Source organism: Nyctibius grandis, chromosome 6, assembly GCF_013368605.1.
Source record: "Nyctibius grandis isolate bNycGra1 chromosome 6, bNycGra1.pri, whole genome shotgun sequence".
Classification (NCBI taxonomy): Eukaryota; Metazoa; Chordata; class Aves; order Nyctibiiformes; family Nyctibiidae; genus Nyctibius; species Nyctibius grandis.
The window spans coordinates 55896392-55913457 of record NC_090663.1 but is presented as its reverse complement, the minus strand read 5'-3'; the positions used below and the strand labels follow the sequence as shown (position 1 = coordinate 55913457).

Genomic DNA, 17066 nt, shown 5'->3' with positions numbered 1-17066 from the left:
GTGCGAGAAAGTTTCAGTTTGGTATCAAAGAGAGAACAGTTGAATTCAAGAAATTACTTGTGTGTCAGTTCCACTTACCCATGTACTATTTCTGTATATGTATTTTAAACACTCACAGGACAAAGTCAGATGTGAAAGATACAATTCAATGTAAAAGAGCAGAAGCTCAGAATTCATGAACACTTCTGAAACAAGTAATTTACAATACAGCTTTGTTTCAGTCATTTCTGCCCTCAAATGTCAGGAACATTTAAGTTACTAACAGTGTCATAAAGATATACCTCAGCTCTCCTGAACAGAGGTTCTTGGGAAGAGAAATGATGTTCAAAAATGAGAAGGACCTTTGGGAATATTGTTTTTAGATAACCTTTTGGTCATTTGAAGCCATGGGGCCTGAAGTTATTGAGGGAAACTCAAGTTTTCTCAGCTGCACTATGAAGGGGGCTGTAGAGCATCCCTAGTGCCTGAAAACAAATTAGTCAGCAGCAATTTGCTAACTGAGGCAAGGTCGTTATTTTTTTTCCTCCATCAGTCACAGACAAGTCAAAAGACATTTCCCAGATTTGTGGAATACGTTGACTGCTCTGTGTAAGCATTTCTTCAAGATGGTCTGCTCAAAAACCTTAAAAGAAGAAGGAAGCTTACAATAGGAAAGTATGCTAAATTTGTGGAGAATGTCCCTATTGTGCCTCAAAAATATCCAAAGACTGGGAAAGTCCTGCAGCTATTCGGAGGGGGTGTATGCCAAGAAAGCAAAATAATGCTGAAGATCTGAGACACTGATTGGTAAATCCACACATCACCTTAAAAAAAAGGAAAAAAAATAGTCTCTCTTCCTGCCTTACTCTTTTCCATTTAACCTATTTTTTATGTTTTTATTTTCTTATGTAAATTTCATTTTTATTTTAGCTTTGCCTGTGTCATCTGCTATCTGCTCTGTACAGTTCTCACATGAAGGTTTTGTGACAGACTCCTTCCCTGCCAAGCATCCAGGAAAGAGATTGTCTTTCTCCTTACCTTGCCAGAATTTCCTGGGGCATTTTGCCTTCTGTGTTTTATTGAAGGAGATCTAATGGTCTGCTGCTTTCCCTCCTGATAAACTCCCAGGATACTCTATTGCCATTACAACTCTTCATTGTTAGTGCCACAAATGCACAGAACTTCTGATCCTTATTTCGGTTTTCTTTAAACGACAATGATCCTTCACTCTCTCTTTCTGGAAGATGTTTCTTTATTATTACTTGAGCTTCTCCTGTGACTTTAGTGGCTGTGAATATTTCCATTTCAGTATTCACCCAGGAGCTAATTTACTTTCTGCAGATGCACAGTCCAGGCATCACTCTGCATGATGGGATTAAAAGCATGGATTGAGGATGTGGGTTCTGATTAATCAAGCATTTTTAAAATAATTTGGATGATTTCTCTGTGTATTGTAAACCTACAAAGAATTCAAAGCATTTCAGCTAAAACCGTATTTCCCCAAAGAAGTCAGCACCACAGGGACATTTGTTTGAGGGAGAGAGAAGGAATTATTACTATGCTGTGAGGCAAGTTTATTTTACATAAGCCTTTGCCAAAGGAAAAACAAAACCCTCGAGCGAGCAGAGACAATAAGGTCACTAACGAGACTAAATTGGTACATGAAGGGCTACAGATGCCAAGTCATCATTTCCCAACAAAATGACATTGCTTTCAAGGTAGCTTCTATAACCTAATATCATGGGAATAGAAGACTGTTGTCACAGTTCATGAGGAAGGATGCACTCACTAATCTAAGAGTAATATAGCTGGGCCTTCATCAAGTATTAACAGGGCTCAGGAGTACACAGTTCATCAATTATTAAGCATTGTTATTCCTTCACTAATAGTTCAGCTCAACATTTACAGCAATCAATCACTAATAATGCAATGATAAAGACACTATGATTAATTTCTGCTTCTCCAAATCACCCTTCCCTATCACTACCAGAAGTATGCTTCATTAGTAACTGTCCCTATGCACAGAGTGGGGCTGTAACTTAAAGTCACTTTACACTTTTATTCATTTCCCACGTAAATTCACCGGGACATTTAATGCATTGCCTGGTATCCATTACTGATCCTTTATTTATTCCAAGTCTCTGACTAATGTCTGGACACTGCATTGTCAAGCAGTATCTAACTGCATAACTTCCTGTTGATGCAATTCAAAATTCAGATGTGATTTTTTTGTTCCACACTGTAGAAGAAAGATATTTAGCAATCAGATTGAGTATGAGTGATTAATCTAGATTAATGGTGTTTATTTTACGTTAGACTACTGCACATAGTTTTTAGACAAAAGGGTCATGGTATTAAATACTTCTGTGAATCCAGTTTTTAAATTCCTGCCTCCAAAACGATACAAATTTACGGAAGTTGTTGTTTTGACTTGGACAATCCCAGAGACACAATGAAAGATTTTCACCAAAATATTTTTCAGTGTTTTAATAAAGATGTTGAAAAAAAATAATTATTCACACAGACTTTAGGGGGAGTAATTCAGAAAAAATAAATCAAGAAATACACCCTTATAGTTTCCAGAGCACGTCTGATTAGTCACACTTTGATGGCACAAAAAAAAGCATTAGAAATTTCAATTTATAAACTGTTCCAACTCCCCACTGGAATAGAAGTTAATTTATAACATTGTTGAGGAGAACAAAGAAACAGTGAACAAACCCCACAGCTACTAAAAGGTCTGTGCATCGTATGAAGACACAGGGGAAACTGTGTCAGAGTTTTTCTTCCTTTCATTTTTTACTGTTGTCTCACTCAGCTACTAATGAAGTGCAGCCTTCTCAGGGAAAGCATGAAAAAAGCAACTCAACTGTGCAGAACAGTTAAACCAGTCAAGCTTCCATCATTCCTTTGAACCAAAACATTATGAAAGCTTTCAATAGGAATATTACAGCTCTCCAAGCTGTAAGTGGATCAAGAAGCACAGGTTGAAGTAAAAGGTTCAATCTAACACATTAAATGGAATTTGCCAATTTGTAGAGAATAAACTTTGATTTCCACAAATTTTCTTTCCTACAGTCAGTTCACTGTTGAAGCGAAAATAAAAACAAAAGTGAAGTTGAAGAGAAAAATAAATCAAAACATGAAGCCTCCCATCGATACATGATTCTTGTTTTTTGCCTTGCTGTGGTTAGTAACTTTGTTCATGAAAACTTCTCTTTGCAATTTCTAGTGGCTGCACGTAATCACACCATCAGTTTTTATGCATTATCCATAGACTACAAAAGTTCCTCCTAGGACCATGCTGCCATAACAGAATGGCACAACCCAAAGAATTTTAACAGTTCCTAAATAGTCTCTAGAGATATCATAGACTCATAGAATAGTTTGGGTTGGAAGGCACCTTAAAGATGATCTAGTTCCAACCCCCCCTGCCACAGGCAGGGACACCTTTCCTCTAGACCACGTTGCTCAAAGCCCCATCCAACCTGGTCTTGAACACTGCCAGGGAGGGGGCATCCACAGCTTCTCTGGGCAACCTGTTTCAGTGTCTCACTACCCTCACAGGAAAGAATTTCTTCCTAGTATATAATCTAAATCTACCCTCTTTCAGTTTAAAACTGTTCCCCCTCATCCTATCACTACATGCCCTTGTAAAAAGTCCCTCTCCAGCTTTCCTGTAGGCCCCCTTCAGGTACTGGAAGGCTGCTAGAAGGTCTCCCCAGAGCCTTTTCTTCTCCAGGCTGAACAAGCCCAACTGTCTCAGCCTGTCTTCATAGGAGAGGTGCTCCAGCCCTCTGATCATCTTTGTGGCCCTCCTCTGGACTCACTCCAACAGCTCCATGTCCTTCTTATGTTGGGGGCCCCAGAGCTGGACACAGTACTCCAGGTGGGGTCTCACAAGAGCAGAGTAGAGGGGGAAAATCACCTCCCTTGACCTGCTGGCCACGCTGCTTTTAATGCAGCCCAGGATACGGTTGGCCTTCTGGGCTGCAAGCGCACATTGCCGGCTCACATTGAGCTTCTCGTCAACCATCACGCCCAAGTCCTTCTCCTCAGGGCTGCTCTCAATCCATTCTCTGCCCAGCCTGTATTTGGGCTTGGGATTGCTCTGACCCATGTGCCTGACCTTGCACTTGGCCTTGTTGAACTTCATGCGGTTCGCACGGACCCACCTCTCAAGCCTGTCAAGGTCCCTCTGGATGGCATCCCTTCCCTCCAGCGTGTCGACCACACCGCACAGCTTGGTGTCATCGGCAAACTTGCCGAGTGCGCACTCAATCCCACTGTGCATGTTGCTGACAAAGATGTTAAACAGGACTGGTCCCAATACCGATCTCAGAGCAACACCATTTGTCACTGGTGTCCACTTGGACATCGAGCTGTTGACCACAACTCTTTGAGTGCAACTGTCCAGCCAATTCATTATCCACCGAGTGGTCCATCCGTCTCTCCAATTTAGAGACAAGGATGTCGTGCGGGACAGTGTCAAATGCTTTGCACAAGTCCAGCTAGGTGACATCAGTTCCTCTTCCCTTATCCACCAATGTTGTAACCCCGTCGTAGAAGGCCACCAAATTTGCCAGGCATGATTTGCCCTTGGTGACGCCATGTTGGCTGTCACCAATCACCTCCTTATTTTCCATGTACCTTAGCATAGTTCCCAAGATGATCTGCTCCATGATCTTGCCAGGCACAGAGGTGAGGCTGACTGGCCTGTAGTTCCCTGGGTCTTCCTTTTTTCCTTTCTTGAAGATGGGGGTTGTTTCCCCTTTTCCAGTCTGTGGGAACTTCACCAGACTGCCACGACTTCTCAAAAATGATGGATAGTGGCTCAGCAACTTCATCCATCAGTTCCCTCAGGACCTGCGGATGCACCTCATTAGGTCCCATGGACTTGTGCACCTTCAGGTTCCTTAGATGGTCTCAAACCTGATCTTCTCCTACAGTGGGCGGTTCTTCATTCTCCCAGACCCTGCCTTTGCCTTGTGCAACTTGGGTGGTGTGGCTTGAGCACTTGCCAGTGAAGACCCAGGCTACCTGCCCTTGCTTCCACCCTCTGTAGGCCTCCTTTTTGTGTCTGATGCACATCCTATGCATCTATTGACCTTACACAATCCTGTTTATTTTAAGAACTCTAACAGGATCACCGTGCAGTGTGCTGTGGCCAAAGTTTTTCATGCTATCAATAGTTGCTTACTGGCTGCTTTATGAACAATTAGTGAGGAAAAGGCTCTTACAGCTAACCTGAAACAGGGCAAGGCCAGACACCTTTTCCTCCTTTTCACCTTACATATTTTCATTTTAAGCAAGGACACTCTTCAACACCTTCCTGTTTCTCTCACTCCTTTTTTTTTTCAGCATCACAAAGACGACTGCTCTTTGCTGCTAAGTCAGATATGCTCCTCCTGCACCGCTGCCAATACAGTAATCTTTCTACAACTTCATAAAAGACCATGCAAAAAAAAATCCAAAAGTAAAATTGACATCTTAAGCCAATTCCACATTTCTGATTTGCCATAGCTTTGTCATGACGAAGCCTAATCAGATATATCACAGAGATACAGGTCTTGCTCTTGAAAAACTATGTGAAGTCAGGAGGAAAGTGACCATGATCCTGTTGCTAATTTCATGTGGTAGGAAGGCTCTTATAGTTTAATTATGATTTGTAACTAACAACCCTGAAAATAAGGTCTCTTTGGAACATAGGCATAGATTTAGGTGCATGCACCAAGACACTAGAAACAGATGATGCGGGTGCTCCTCAGGAAGGCTCTTCTATTGACAACACATTTGAGGCTTAGAGAAGCATGGCAACTCAGGAGACATTGGCTACAGGGAGGAAATTCTCAGTGAGATGACAAAAAAAATGTAGCGGGGCAACAAAACAACTACCCCACTGACTGGAGATCAGGTGTCTTTTTTGGATTTTTTTTCTCAGTTGCTGTGGAGTGGGAGAGTTGTTCACATCCATTCACATCCCCACTCAAGTATTTTCTTGTCATGTCATGAGCCATTAAACTACATCAGAGAGGACAGGAAAAATAAACATTAAATAACAGTAAGCCCCTGAGGAATAACCTTGAACATATCTAGAAAGACAGTTCCCAGGTGAGAACAGACTGGTATATGAACTACCTCCATGCTTTGAGAGAAAGGGTCCTTCGGATCACAGAGTGATGAAGATATTCTGTGGTTGCCACGGAAACAGCGCTGACTTATGTTTTGGGGGACTGGAAATGTCTGTCGAATAATTGTTAACCTTCCAATTGACCTTCTCACCAGCTCCTGCACATCCACATCGTTTATTTCCTGGAAGATAAGGCAAGGGAGAGCATATGCATAAAAGTTAAAATACAGAAATGCTACCACCAGATTATAAATAAAAAATAAACTGAGAGGACCAAGAGGCATGTGATTGCTACATGGCTATTGTCGAGCTCTGCCATAGCCTCAAAAAGAACATATGCATACTCATTAAAACAACTGACATACCACCCTTACAATAATTGCAAAAGCTTAAAATGTACTGTGCCCAAACCTCACCAGATCTTTGTAGATGTAACTGGGCTTAGCTGTTTCATTTTGGCTTTTCTCTCCCTCTCCTTTTACTTTTGATCTTTTACTTAAAAGTGTTTCATAGCATCCTTGGCAGATAATGTGTAAATCAGTAGGAAGTCATAGCATGATGTATTTCTAAGTGTAGCATTGCTTAGGAGCTGTGAAGGTACAGACAATTATTCAGGCCTTAAGCATTCATTTTCTGGAAACAGAATATCAAGAACCTATAAACAATGTGCGAGTTAGTAAACGTTTACCAAAAGGACAATGAAGATGTATTAGAGCATTCTAGGTGTGTATGTACTTGCTTATAGCAAGACCTAATTTAAAAGCAACTTTTTACTCCACAGGGTACCTATTAAGGTTTACAGCTGAACACTCAGCTCTACGGACACACACTTTAAAGGAAAAAATAACTAAGTAAATATATCGATATGTGAAATATTAAGCTTAAAATATTAACTTTAAGACAGGTTAGGGAAACCAGAAAAATAGTTCTTTACATAGTATAAATTCCTGCCGTCTGGGAACACAGTGTTTTACACCACTGAACAATGAGGCCCTCGGGGAACACGGAGCAAGAGAAGCATTGGCTCACAAACAACAGCAACTGACTCCAGCCTTCACATAAAAACATGAGCTTTAGTTAAACACAGGCTTTTTCCTGACGACTCAAATAGGGTCAGCTGGTAGCTTTCAAGGCAATTCTGTGTCTGTATTTTTCTGTAAAGCAGGAGAATGAATCTACAAAATTGCTCAATCTTTTTAACTAGAATCTATTGGTCATCATGCTGAACTGTTTGTCCGTAATCGTCTCAACTACAGAGGCTGGAGCCTCAGACTTTCTAGACGTTTACATCTGTGGATATTCCCCTAGAAAGGGAGGTGCTTGAGGAGCTCCTATTAGCAGCTTGTGTTTAACGTATCTTTGCATACATCCACAGTTTATTGAATATTTCTGATTCTCATTTGTGTATTTATAGCTTTACATTTTTTGAAGGATACAGCACATCTCTACTGTTTTACCTATAACTAAATGCCATAATCTTTTTTCGTCTCTAGCTTCCTGATCTACACCCATAATCAAGAACTTGGGAGACACCAGCAGATAGATTTGAACTCAAATTACAGAATCTTTCTTGCGAAAATGAAGCCAAGCTTTTTGAAAAAGCAGCTCTTGAAATAGTAAGACAACTATCCCTGTAATTTTGGCTTTTTTTTTTTTTTTGAGCTTCAGTTAACATTCTTTAAATTAATTATATTGAAGCAACTTCTTTGGATATACTGGTATTTCTTTATTTCCCTTAAATTTTCGAAGGAAAATACGAGATGTAAATTTTAACTTCTCTCTTGACTACAGTAAATGTATTTTATTCTTCTTCACAGATTGTCATAGTTTCTGAATTCATCTGTTATTAATGTTATTTATGAAATATAGATTTTTTTCAAACAAAAATAATACATGGTATCAGCTGTGTCCAATGCAATATCTTGTGTTTCTGGTCGATTAATTCTTAATGTACCACAGCTTAAGATGCTGTCTTTTCATTTAGTCTGTACCATTTCACTAGCTGCAAGATAAAAAAAAAAAAGCTGTTTTAGCAAAATGCATGTAATTTTTTTATATAATACTTTCAATATAACCAGAAAGGAGAGCTCAAGAAACTTCTTATGTTGGTTTTAAACTATATCCTTTCTCACAGGATTTTAAAAAAGTTTACCTGGTTTCATTATACATTCATGCTCAAACTGTAACAGCAAGACTATTAGATTCGTTCTAATAATGTAAAAACTGATACCTGCATGGCCATGTTATATTGCTAAATAATACTTTAAAAGAGATTTTGACTTTCAGCTACTCAAACATTTATCTTTTCTGCCTCAAAAGTGTATTTATTTTTCCTGTATTCAGCATTTTTTGGTGCATTTTAATTAGAATGTTCTTACTTTAACCTTTAGGTTACTACATCATATTTTTATACATCACCTGGGAACTAAGAGAATCCAAACACCAAAGAGATTTTTGTATGGTTGCCAAGGAGGTATATACATCAGTAGATTAATGACAGCTATTATTTTAAATGCTGTGAATTCCACCAATTATATAATAAATTCAGATTTTAGGTTAACAACAAAGCAATGCCATGCAAACCCAAATTCAACTTGAGTCATTTGCTGTATATTTCTTTGTCACTTTTTTAATACTTGGCATTGACTGAGTGACGAGTCTTTTATATAATGACTCTAATATCATCTCTCATTCTTGAATTTTGGATCTGACTTAAGAAAACTATATAAAGCAACTATTGTATAAGAGGAAACAATTTTCATTTGCACTTCAAAGGAGGATACAGTATAATGATATAAGGATGGCAGATGATCTGTTATACAAGCACCAAATGTCAAAAAAAGTTACAAAGTTGGCCAAGTTGAACTGAGGTGGCACCTGTATAAATTTAAGCTAGGTTATGTGGGGTTTTCTTTGGAAAAATCAGAAGTTCAATATGTAGTTCCAAAGCTTTCTTTTGTTGGTCTGAACTTGGAATAAAGGGGAAGCTGTCCTATTTGAAATGGGACAAGGATAAAATTAGATGTGCATTTCATCCAAGTAGACAAATAAATAAGGAATGAAATGCTATTTTAAATTAATATCTCTTTACAGATGAATTAGAAAAAGGTAACTGAAGAGGATCACCCAGACATATCAGGCAGAGACTCCAGTGGGAAGCAAGACTATGTACTGGACACCTAATATACATTGCCATTCAGCTTTGTCTCATTAGGGGGCCTACAGGAAAGCTGGAGAGGGGCTTTTTACAAGGCCAAGTAGTGACAGAATGAGGGGGAATGGTTTTAAACTGAAAAAGGGTAGATTTAGATTAGATATTAGGAAGAAATTCTTTACTGTGAGGGTAGTGAGACACTGAAACAGATTGCCCAGAGAAGCTGTGGATGCCCCCTCCCTGGCAGTGTTCAAGGACAGGTTGGATGAGGTTTTCAGCGACCTGGTCTAGAGGAAAGGCATCCCTGCCTGTGGCAGGGAGGTTGGAACTAGATGATCTTTAAGGTCCCTTCCAACCCAAACCATTCTATGATTCTATGATTACTTTAAGATAAACATCCTAGGCAGAGACTTACTATTCACCACAGAGAAACCACAGAAGTAGTAGTGAGAAACATGGAGGGAAAGAATTTATTCACTTGCTCCTGTAATAAGCACCAAACAAAGGCAGCAATACCTTTTCTTATGGAAACATCTTAACTTTGTGTCAAGAAGATGATTCTGGACATTCCCTATTTTCCAGTGCATGTCTTCATCACATCCTTCATGACACTCAGAAAGGGGAATGTTTCTTCCTCCTCCAAAAGCCAGCAGCAGTGAGCAGGGGACAGAGTGGGAAAGGGTGGCCACTGCATGCCCCCTTGAGGCCTCTGGGCTGCCACTACCCATGCCATGGCATACTTGTGCTATGCCCTTCCTGAATTTCTCAGCACTTCCAAAAGAGGAGTAGTTGAGAGGAAGACATAACTAGATGAAGCTCCAAGACAAGTAAAGGGAGATCTTGAACTGCATAATCATTTGCTCCCTTAGGTTTCTTAGGTTCTGGGGAGGATGATGAAAAAGAGAAAATTGATAGGAGAAGGAGAAATAAATTTTTAGCTTTCACAGAGAAAAAAAATCCAAGCGTTTGGAGAAAGCAGAGCTATGTCAGTCTGTCCATTGGCTCTCACCTGTCTGAAAAAAAAGAGCTGGCAGCTTGGGCGACGACCTGTACCACCTGACCTGCTGTCACCATTGGAAAATGTAAGGGTTCAAATGACTGTCTAATGCTACTATTAATCAATTATCCATATTAAAACGTAGAATTATGTGAGCTCCTGAAACTGAGCTGTGATTTTAGGACCTGATCTAGCTGCTCGAGCTCAAAACATAGTCATGTTCTAGCTCTTCTTCATGGTGGAGTGCATTGGGCTGAACAAGCTGAATGCATCGGTCAAGAACTAGCCCTCTCCTAGGAAATATGTGTTCATCTGAAAGTAGCCTTTGAATATAACCTTGTGGGTCCGTCTGTCCTCTCTTGTGCTATGATGGGCAAACCTGTTGGATCTTTTTCCATGAACTGTTCTTTAAAAGAGTTTGGGGCTTTTCTAATTCTTTCCTCAAAGAGGGAGTTTTTCTAGACTCTGATGTCTCTGGTAATTAGAAACCTTCTACTAACTTTTGCCCTCAATTTATTCATGGGCAATTTGGACTCATTTATTCTTGTGCCAACCTTGTCCTCTAGCCCTTGACAACGATGCATTTATTCACACTCTATATGTGTTTATAAACAGAGAGCATATCCTCTTTCAGTCTTTGTTTCCACAGACTAATCTAGCCAACATTTTCAGTCTCTTCTCACACAAATCAGCTTTTCTGTGCACCCGTTCTATTCTAATTTCAATAGAGCTGGACATAATTGTGCACATTATTGCAGAGGAAATCCAACCAATACTTTGTACAGTAGCATGAATATTTTCATCTCCTTTATGGTAACTGTAGGCAGTGGAAAGCGTTTTGGGCTGTCCTTGAGTAAACAATAGTCATAGAGAACTGGTGGTAGCCTTGGGCATAGTAAGATGACTGAATGTTTTAACAAAGGAAAATGCTAGAGAGAGACATGGATTTAAAATAAAAAAAGGACATTTCTTTCATTTAAAAAGAACAAAAGAAAGAAAGGTGATGAAAATAATACAAATGCCCTTCTTCAGTTCCACCAAATAAAATCTAACCTTACTGTACACTTGTGATTTAAGGGTTGTAGAAGAAATATAATTTGACTGTCCTGGGCTTTTTCAGGTTATATTTACTATTGAGCAGAGAGAAAAAAGCAAGCAGAGACAGACAGACAGAGGGTGGGAGAGCGTGAGAAATCCATTCTCGCATTTTGTTAAGGCATATTTGATCATGACTACATTCAAATCTATGACTCCTGCAGAATTTAAATAAAGAATTGCACCATCTGCTTTAAGGCCCTGAAGAAATAGGAACATTTATTTGGAGAGTGTTTCCTCAGATGACTGCACTGATCAGAAGAGATTTGTATAATTTGCAAAGGACTAATACAATGTATTATGCTTTAGCAAATTATGGATCCTTTCATTTTATGGGAACAACCCCCCTCCACCCACACATGCATTTCCATTATGATACACAGTCTTCAAGCAAATTTTCTCTATTACATAAAATAGCAACTAATGGGACAATAAAAATTAAGGAACTCTTTCCAGGCATTATAGCATTTAAAGCGAGCAATTAAAATAACAGATGTTACCTCACAAAGCCTAAACATATTCCTGATCACAAAACTGAAGGTGTTATTTCCTTTTGCATTACTATACTCAGTAAGTGTGTTGTATCCCCTTGGCACAGTGATGGAAAAGGAAAGACAATTCCAGCTTATTTTAGTATCTCAATACAAGGAATTATTTGAATCATAGGTGGATTTTGCAAAACAATGCATTTTCACTGTAACAGATCATCTTACAATTTCAAATTAGGAGGCCAGAGAAACAGTGTTACAGTTACTTAGTTTACAGTCTTATTTAGCCAATACAGGCACACACACACAGATGTCCAAGTTGTCTAAGATATCACAAAAGATTCATGTAAGCAACAAAACAGGCAGAGCTCTGAGATCATTTCACAGTCATATTGAAGTATTGTGGTCAGCAACAGCTAACGGACAATTGTATCTAATCGACTTGGATCTGGACATAGCTATTTTACATACCACACAGTAAGGGGCCCGTAAATCACTGCATTTCCAAATCTTGCATTGCTGAAGTGGAGGCATTGCGATCTCATTACTAGACTTGTAAAACGTTGCAATAAGCAAGTAATGTTATGCAACATTCACCATTCAGGAAATATTTAAATTTCTGTTGTAATTTGAACATAGTGATAAAGAAAAATATGGCAAAACATTATTCTTTCCATTATCATTATCTACAAATCTTATTTATTGCTAACCTGATTTTTGCGTCCGCAAAATATTGAGATTATTAGCATTTTGAAACAAACAGAACTTGAAAGTAAATTACTTAAGTGGGAATACAGATTTAGGTCCAGAAGCAGATTAAGATGAGATAGCATTAAACATGTTCACCTTCTTTAAAACAGACAGCAGGAATGACTGAATGAGATACAGATATTTTAATGACTATGGTTTACAGCACAATTTGTCAGAATTAACTTAATTGTGGCTTTCACCCACTTCACGTACAAGACTATATAATTTAGAAGGGACAATGTAAGCTTCTCTGCATACATCATTCAGCTCTCCTAGCTGTTGGAACTGCAGTGCAGAAAAAGAGTTTTGGAGTTGAGAAGGCAGCTGAGTGGTACCACTCAATTGCTCTGCTGTTTCATCTGCTGCAAGGTGCAAATAACAATGCTCAGAAAGCAGATTTTTTTCCCACAGAAACAGTAATTTCTGAATAAAAAGCAAAGAGAAAGCATGTACACTAGGAATGGATCATCAGTTTTATTTTATTTTTGAGGGTGGAGGAGCTGACACAGCTAAAAGCAAGCACCTTCTTTTGAACTTTCCAATTCAAATAACATTTAAAATGAAAAATCAGCGGCAGTGTCTTTAACTTGGAACAGCAAGCCACTATCTGGGCTCTGCCTAAGAAATTCTTAACTAATCTATTGGTACTGAGGTTAATGGTGGACTGCTTTAGATTTAGTTAATGCTCTTTTTAAAATAATAAGTGTTAACTCTGAAGAATAGAGATGAGCACTCTACCTCAAGATTCCACTCATAACAAGTGTATTCTAGTTTAATATAACAGGAAATAGAGAACACGTATGTTGTTCACATGACCGCCTGTAGCTTAAAGCTGGGTTCTCAACCAGTGAGGCCTCATTCAGTGCTGGAAAACACAGACATTACCGATCAGGAGCAATGCAGGGCCCAAACTAATAATTTCTATTGAACCTGGGCTGTCTTCACAGCACTTTCTGAGGCATAATTTTCTCCAAGGAAAACTGGCTACAATCTAGTTTAAACTAGTAGGTCAAAGTACAACCCCAATGCAACAATGTTATACCTTACTATAACCTTGAAAAAAAAATGCTTTGGATTAAATTACCTCACTATTAGCACATTGTACTAATGAAAATCTGGTAATTAAGCATGAAAACAGAAGTGCACAGTAAATCCAGAAAGCAGACCTGGACTTTACATTCAATATCTCCAAGCAATCTTTTATCCTGAGAATATATAGGATTCACATGATCTACATGTTAGGGGAAAGTTATCTCCCCAGGGAATTCAGCCTTTCTGGACATAAATTGCAGTTCATAAAACAAAAGAAAAATCTGAATGTCATCAAAACTAAGACCAACTGCATTGTTCAACGTTTTATATGCAAAGCTACCTCACATATTGACTTGTCATATTTCATCTGACAAGCATTCATGGTAGAACCTATTTCACAGTTTAAAAATAGGATATCAATTTAACTTTTTTCCTTTTTTCCCTTCATGAACATTCATATATGACCTGATCCAGAAGTCCATTAAAAAGCCTTCCACTAATGTCAGTAGGTTTGGGTATCAACCATGACTGAATTCTAGGGGAATTCTTAAAGCAAAAGGAAAAAACGGCATTTTGTTGTTATTATTTTTATTAAGTAAAATATAAACACAAGCACACCACTACAAAAGATTACATATGAAAGAAGACCTTAAAAAGACCCTCTAAAAACAGTCAGCTCAAGTCAAATGTGAAATCTCAAGATACTCAGAAGGAAAGTTTTTTTTCATTTTGTTTTCCTTTTATTCATTCAAGGACTTCTGTTTAAAATAAGCAAGACAAAGCAGTGAAGTCCAAGAACTTGTCATTCTATATTTATTAAGGAACATCCACTCCCTCAGAATGCCTGATTTTTGTCATAGCTACTGCTTCCTGTTGGCAAAGTCAAGATCAGCATGAATATTGTCAGTAAGCCTGAAAACAGGATTCATGGTTGACAACAATGTTCACTTGACAGTTACCTCATTTATAATGATCCAGTGACAGTCAAAAGCAACCAAATTAGTCTCCACGACCTGAAATAGAAAACAAACCAGCTATCAGTCAGCTTGCTTATGAAAGTCAGAAAAAAAAAAAAACTAAATGGATGCTCTCTGCAAATGACAAAAACTGAAGCACGTGCTCTTGAAGACCTTTATTATTCAACTGAGGATAGAGAACCTTTAGCAAAATTCTGCAGAAGCATTTGTGTTATTGTTTGACTTGCTAATTAAACTTGGAAAACACATTTCATTGCCGGCATCACAGAATAGAATATGTTTCAGTTGATTGAGGAGAAAATGAAATCATTTTTGTCTTAATATTGTGTGTTGAGAGGCAGCAACAGCGAGGAAGGCAGAAAATGAATATCAAGTAACTCTTGTCAGATTTCTTCCTTTAAGGCTTTTCCAGTGTACACCTACCCTGGAAGCCTGTGAATTAAAAAAAATGAAACAAACTCAAATAAAAAAAATCCACACCACAAATGCTGGGGGCTCACAGAAATGCAAAGACCAAGGAGGAAACGGTTCTCTTGAGAAAGAGGGCTGTCACAGGGATGATGAATGATGACCTGTCCCAGGCTCCAGGCACAGAGGGCTTCTAATCCTCCTCCCACACATGTTCTCCTTTTCTTTTCTGAAAATTATTCCAGGAGCTGCCTCTGTGCTGGACTGAAAACGTACTTCCTAACTCATCTTTCACTCAGCCCTATTCTTTCCCTCCTTGAATCCACTAGACTTTTGTGGTGAATCATGTTTGATTCACCTTCACAGCTGAAACAAAGAGGGGAAAAAATACATTTGGTCAGCTTTGATTAGCTAGGAAAGATCATCAACAGGAGGGAGGCCAGAAATGAACTATAGAAAAAGCTAGTCACCTTTACATTTTTTTTCTAAATGAAACTGAACTAGCATTGACACTGAAATAGTTTTAAAACCAAATTAATACCATTTTATTTGTGTAATCACCATGCTCATCTTGATTCACAATTCAGAACTACTGGATATTTAAAACTGTGTTGAATCCCAGAAAAAAAAAACAAAGACAAAAATTGAAACAAGGCTTGAAACTTACAATGTTTTAACATTCAAGTAGATGACTAGCGCTGGGCTGTTATTACTTGGACCATTGCACAACAGTCATGTTTGGCTTTTAATGATGACCAACACAAATAGCAGTTGCCAAGGATAATCGCAATTTATACTGTGAGATGTCCAAACGATAACAATTTAACTGGCTACAAGCCTTAAGTGCAGCAGAAGACCCCATATTGAAAACCTTCATTATTAATTTAAAGGCCATTAGAATTAGGGTCACCGCTTATTTACCAGAATGATAGGCAAGATTGGAAATTCTGGTCTGGAGAGACTGGGGAAATAAAAAGCAAGAGCAGCAGTATATGAACTGACTTCTTATTTGAAACTCTCACAGCACCAATAAGAAATTAGGGGAAATGAAAGCCATAGCTGCAAATGTGCTCCTTGAAAATTTCAGTATTATTAGCAGTAGGAATTAGGGTCCTCACTTTACATGGAATTTAGACTCACTACGTTTCTCTGTGGTGACAACAGTACATTTTGTCATGTTGCTTTGACATTTTCTTGCATTCTTCACAGTAGGTGTCCACATGGCACAGATAAAAGAACAGGATAGAAACTGAATAACTACGTCATGGGAGGCATCACAACAGGCCCAGCCAGGATGCTTGAACTGGAGCATAGCTTTTCTAATCAGATCTCTCATATCAAACCAGTTGGAACACAAACACATTCAGGAACAGAGAAAGGTTAAAAATGGACAGAACAGTAACAAAGTTCTGAAGGGAGCATTTGCTCCTTATATAAGGTTCCCAAGCATAGAAAGTTTATGCAATTTACAACATAAGAAATGCCATTTAAATTTTCCATAAGACAAAACAAATCAACACCTTGCTGAAGCAGAAACAATTCTGCTTGTCAGTGTACATATATTTCTGCTGAAAGCAAGCAGAATTTAAAAAAAAAATGCAGCACATCTGACATATTTTCTGGTTTCTTGTCAGGTTGCTGGCAACCTTGTCCCTCCTAACTCCTGGCTCCAGGATGTCCCACTGGGAATGTCTGCCCTGCCCTAACTAATCTGCTCAAGATGAGGTCTCCTGAGGTTCCTGTGGCTCTGAGGCAGCCTGCCAGAGGGACGCCCTTGGAGTCAACACTCCCAGTGGTGTTAGGGGAATGACAATGATAATTAGGTTCCACAAAGGGCTCCTAAGCTCTTTCTCTGCTTCAAAATGGCAGTCAACTAAAACTTCAGAATGAAGGAATCCACAAAATGAAAATTCACATTTTCTGTTCAGTTTTTAACAACACAGTAAAAGTGGGGTTGATCACTTCTTTGCGCCTGAAGCTTCGGCTGATCAGATTTTAATGCACTTTATCTTCCATTAAAACTTCAGTTTTAGTTCATTTATTTTCTTTATAAATA

At 38.7% G+C, this 17066-nt stretch overlaps 1 protein-coding gene across 2 annotated transcripts in view; it reads right to left on the bottom strand.

Moving 5' to 3' along the window:
* The window catches only part of GRID2 (glutamate ionotropic receptor delta type subunit 2), a 774093-nt gene that overhangs the window by 227496 nt on the left and 529531 nt on the right, over window positions 1-17066 (bottom strand). For both annotated transcript variants that reach the window (XM_068403567.1, XM_068403569.1), the window contains 2 exons: window positions 14585-14638; window positions 6118-6291 (listed from right to left, as the gene is read on the bottom strand). In XM_068403567.1, the coding sequence (XP_068259668.1) occupies window positions 6118-6291; window positions 14585-14638 (228 nt within the window). The remainder of the gene's footprint in view (window positions 1-6117; window positions 6292-14584; window positions 14639-17066) is intronic.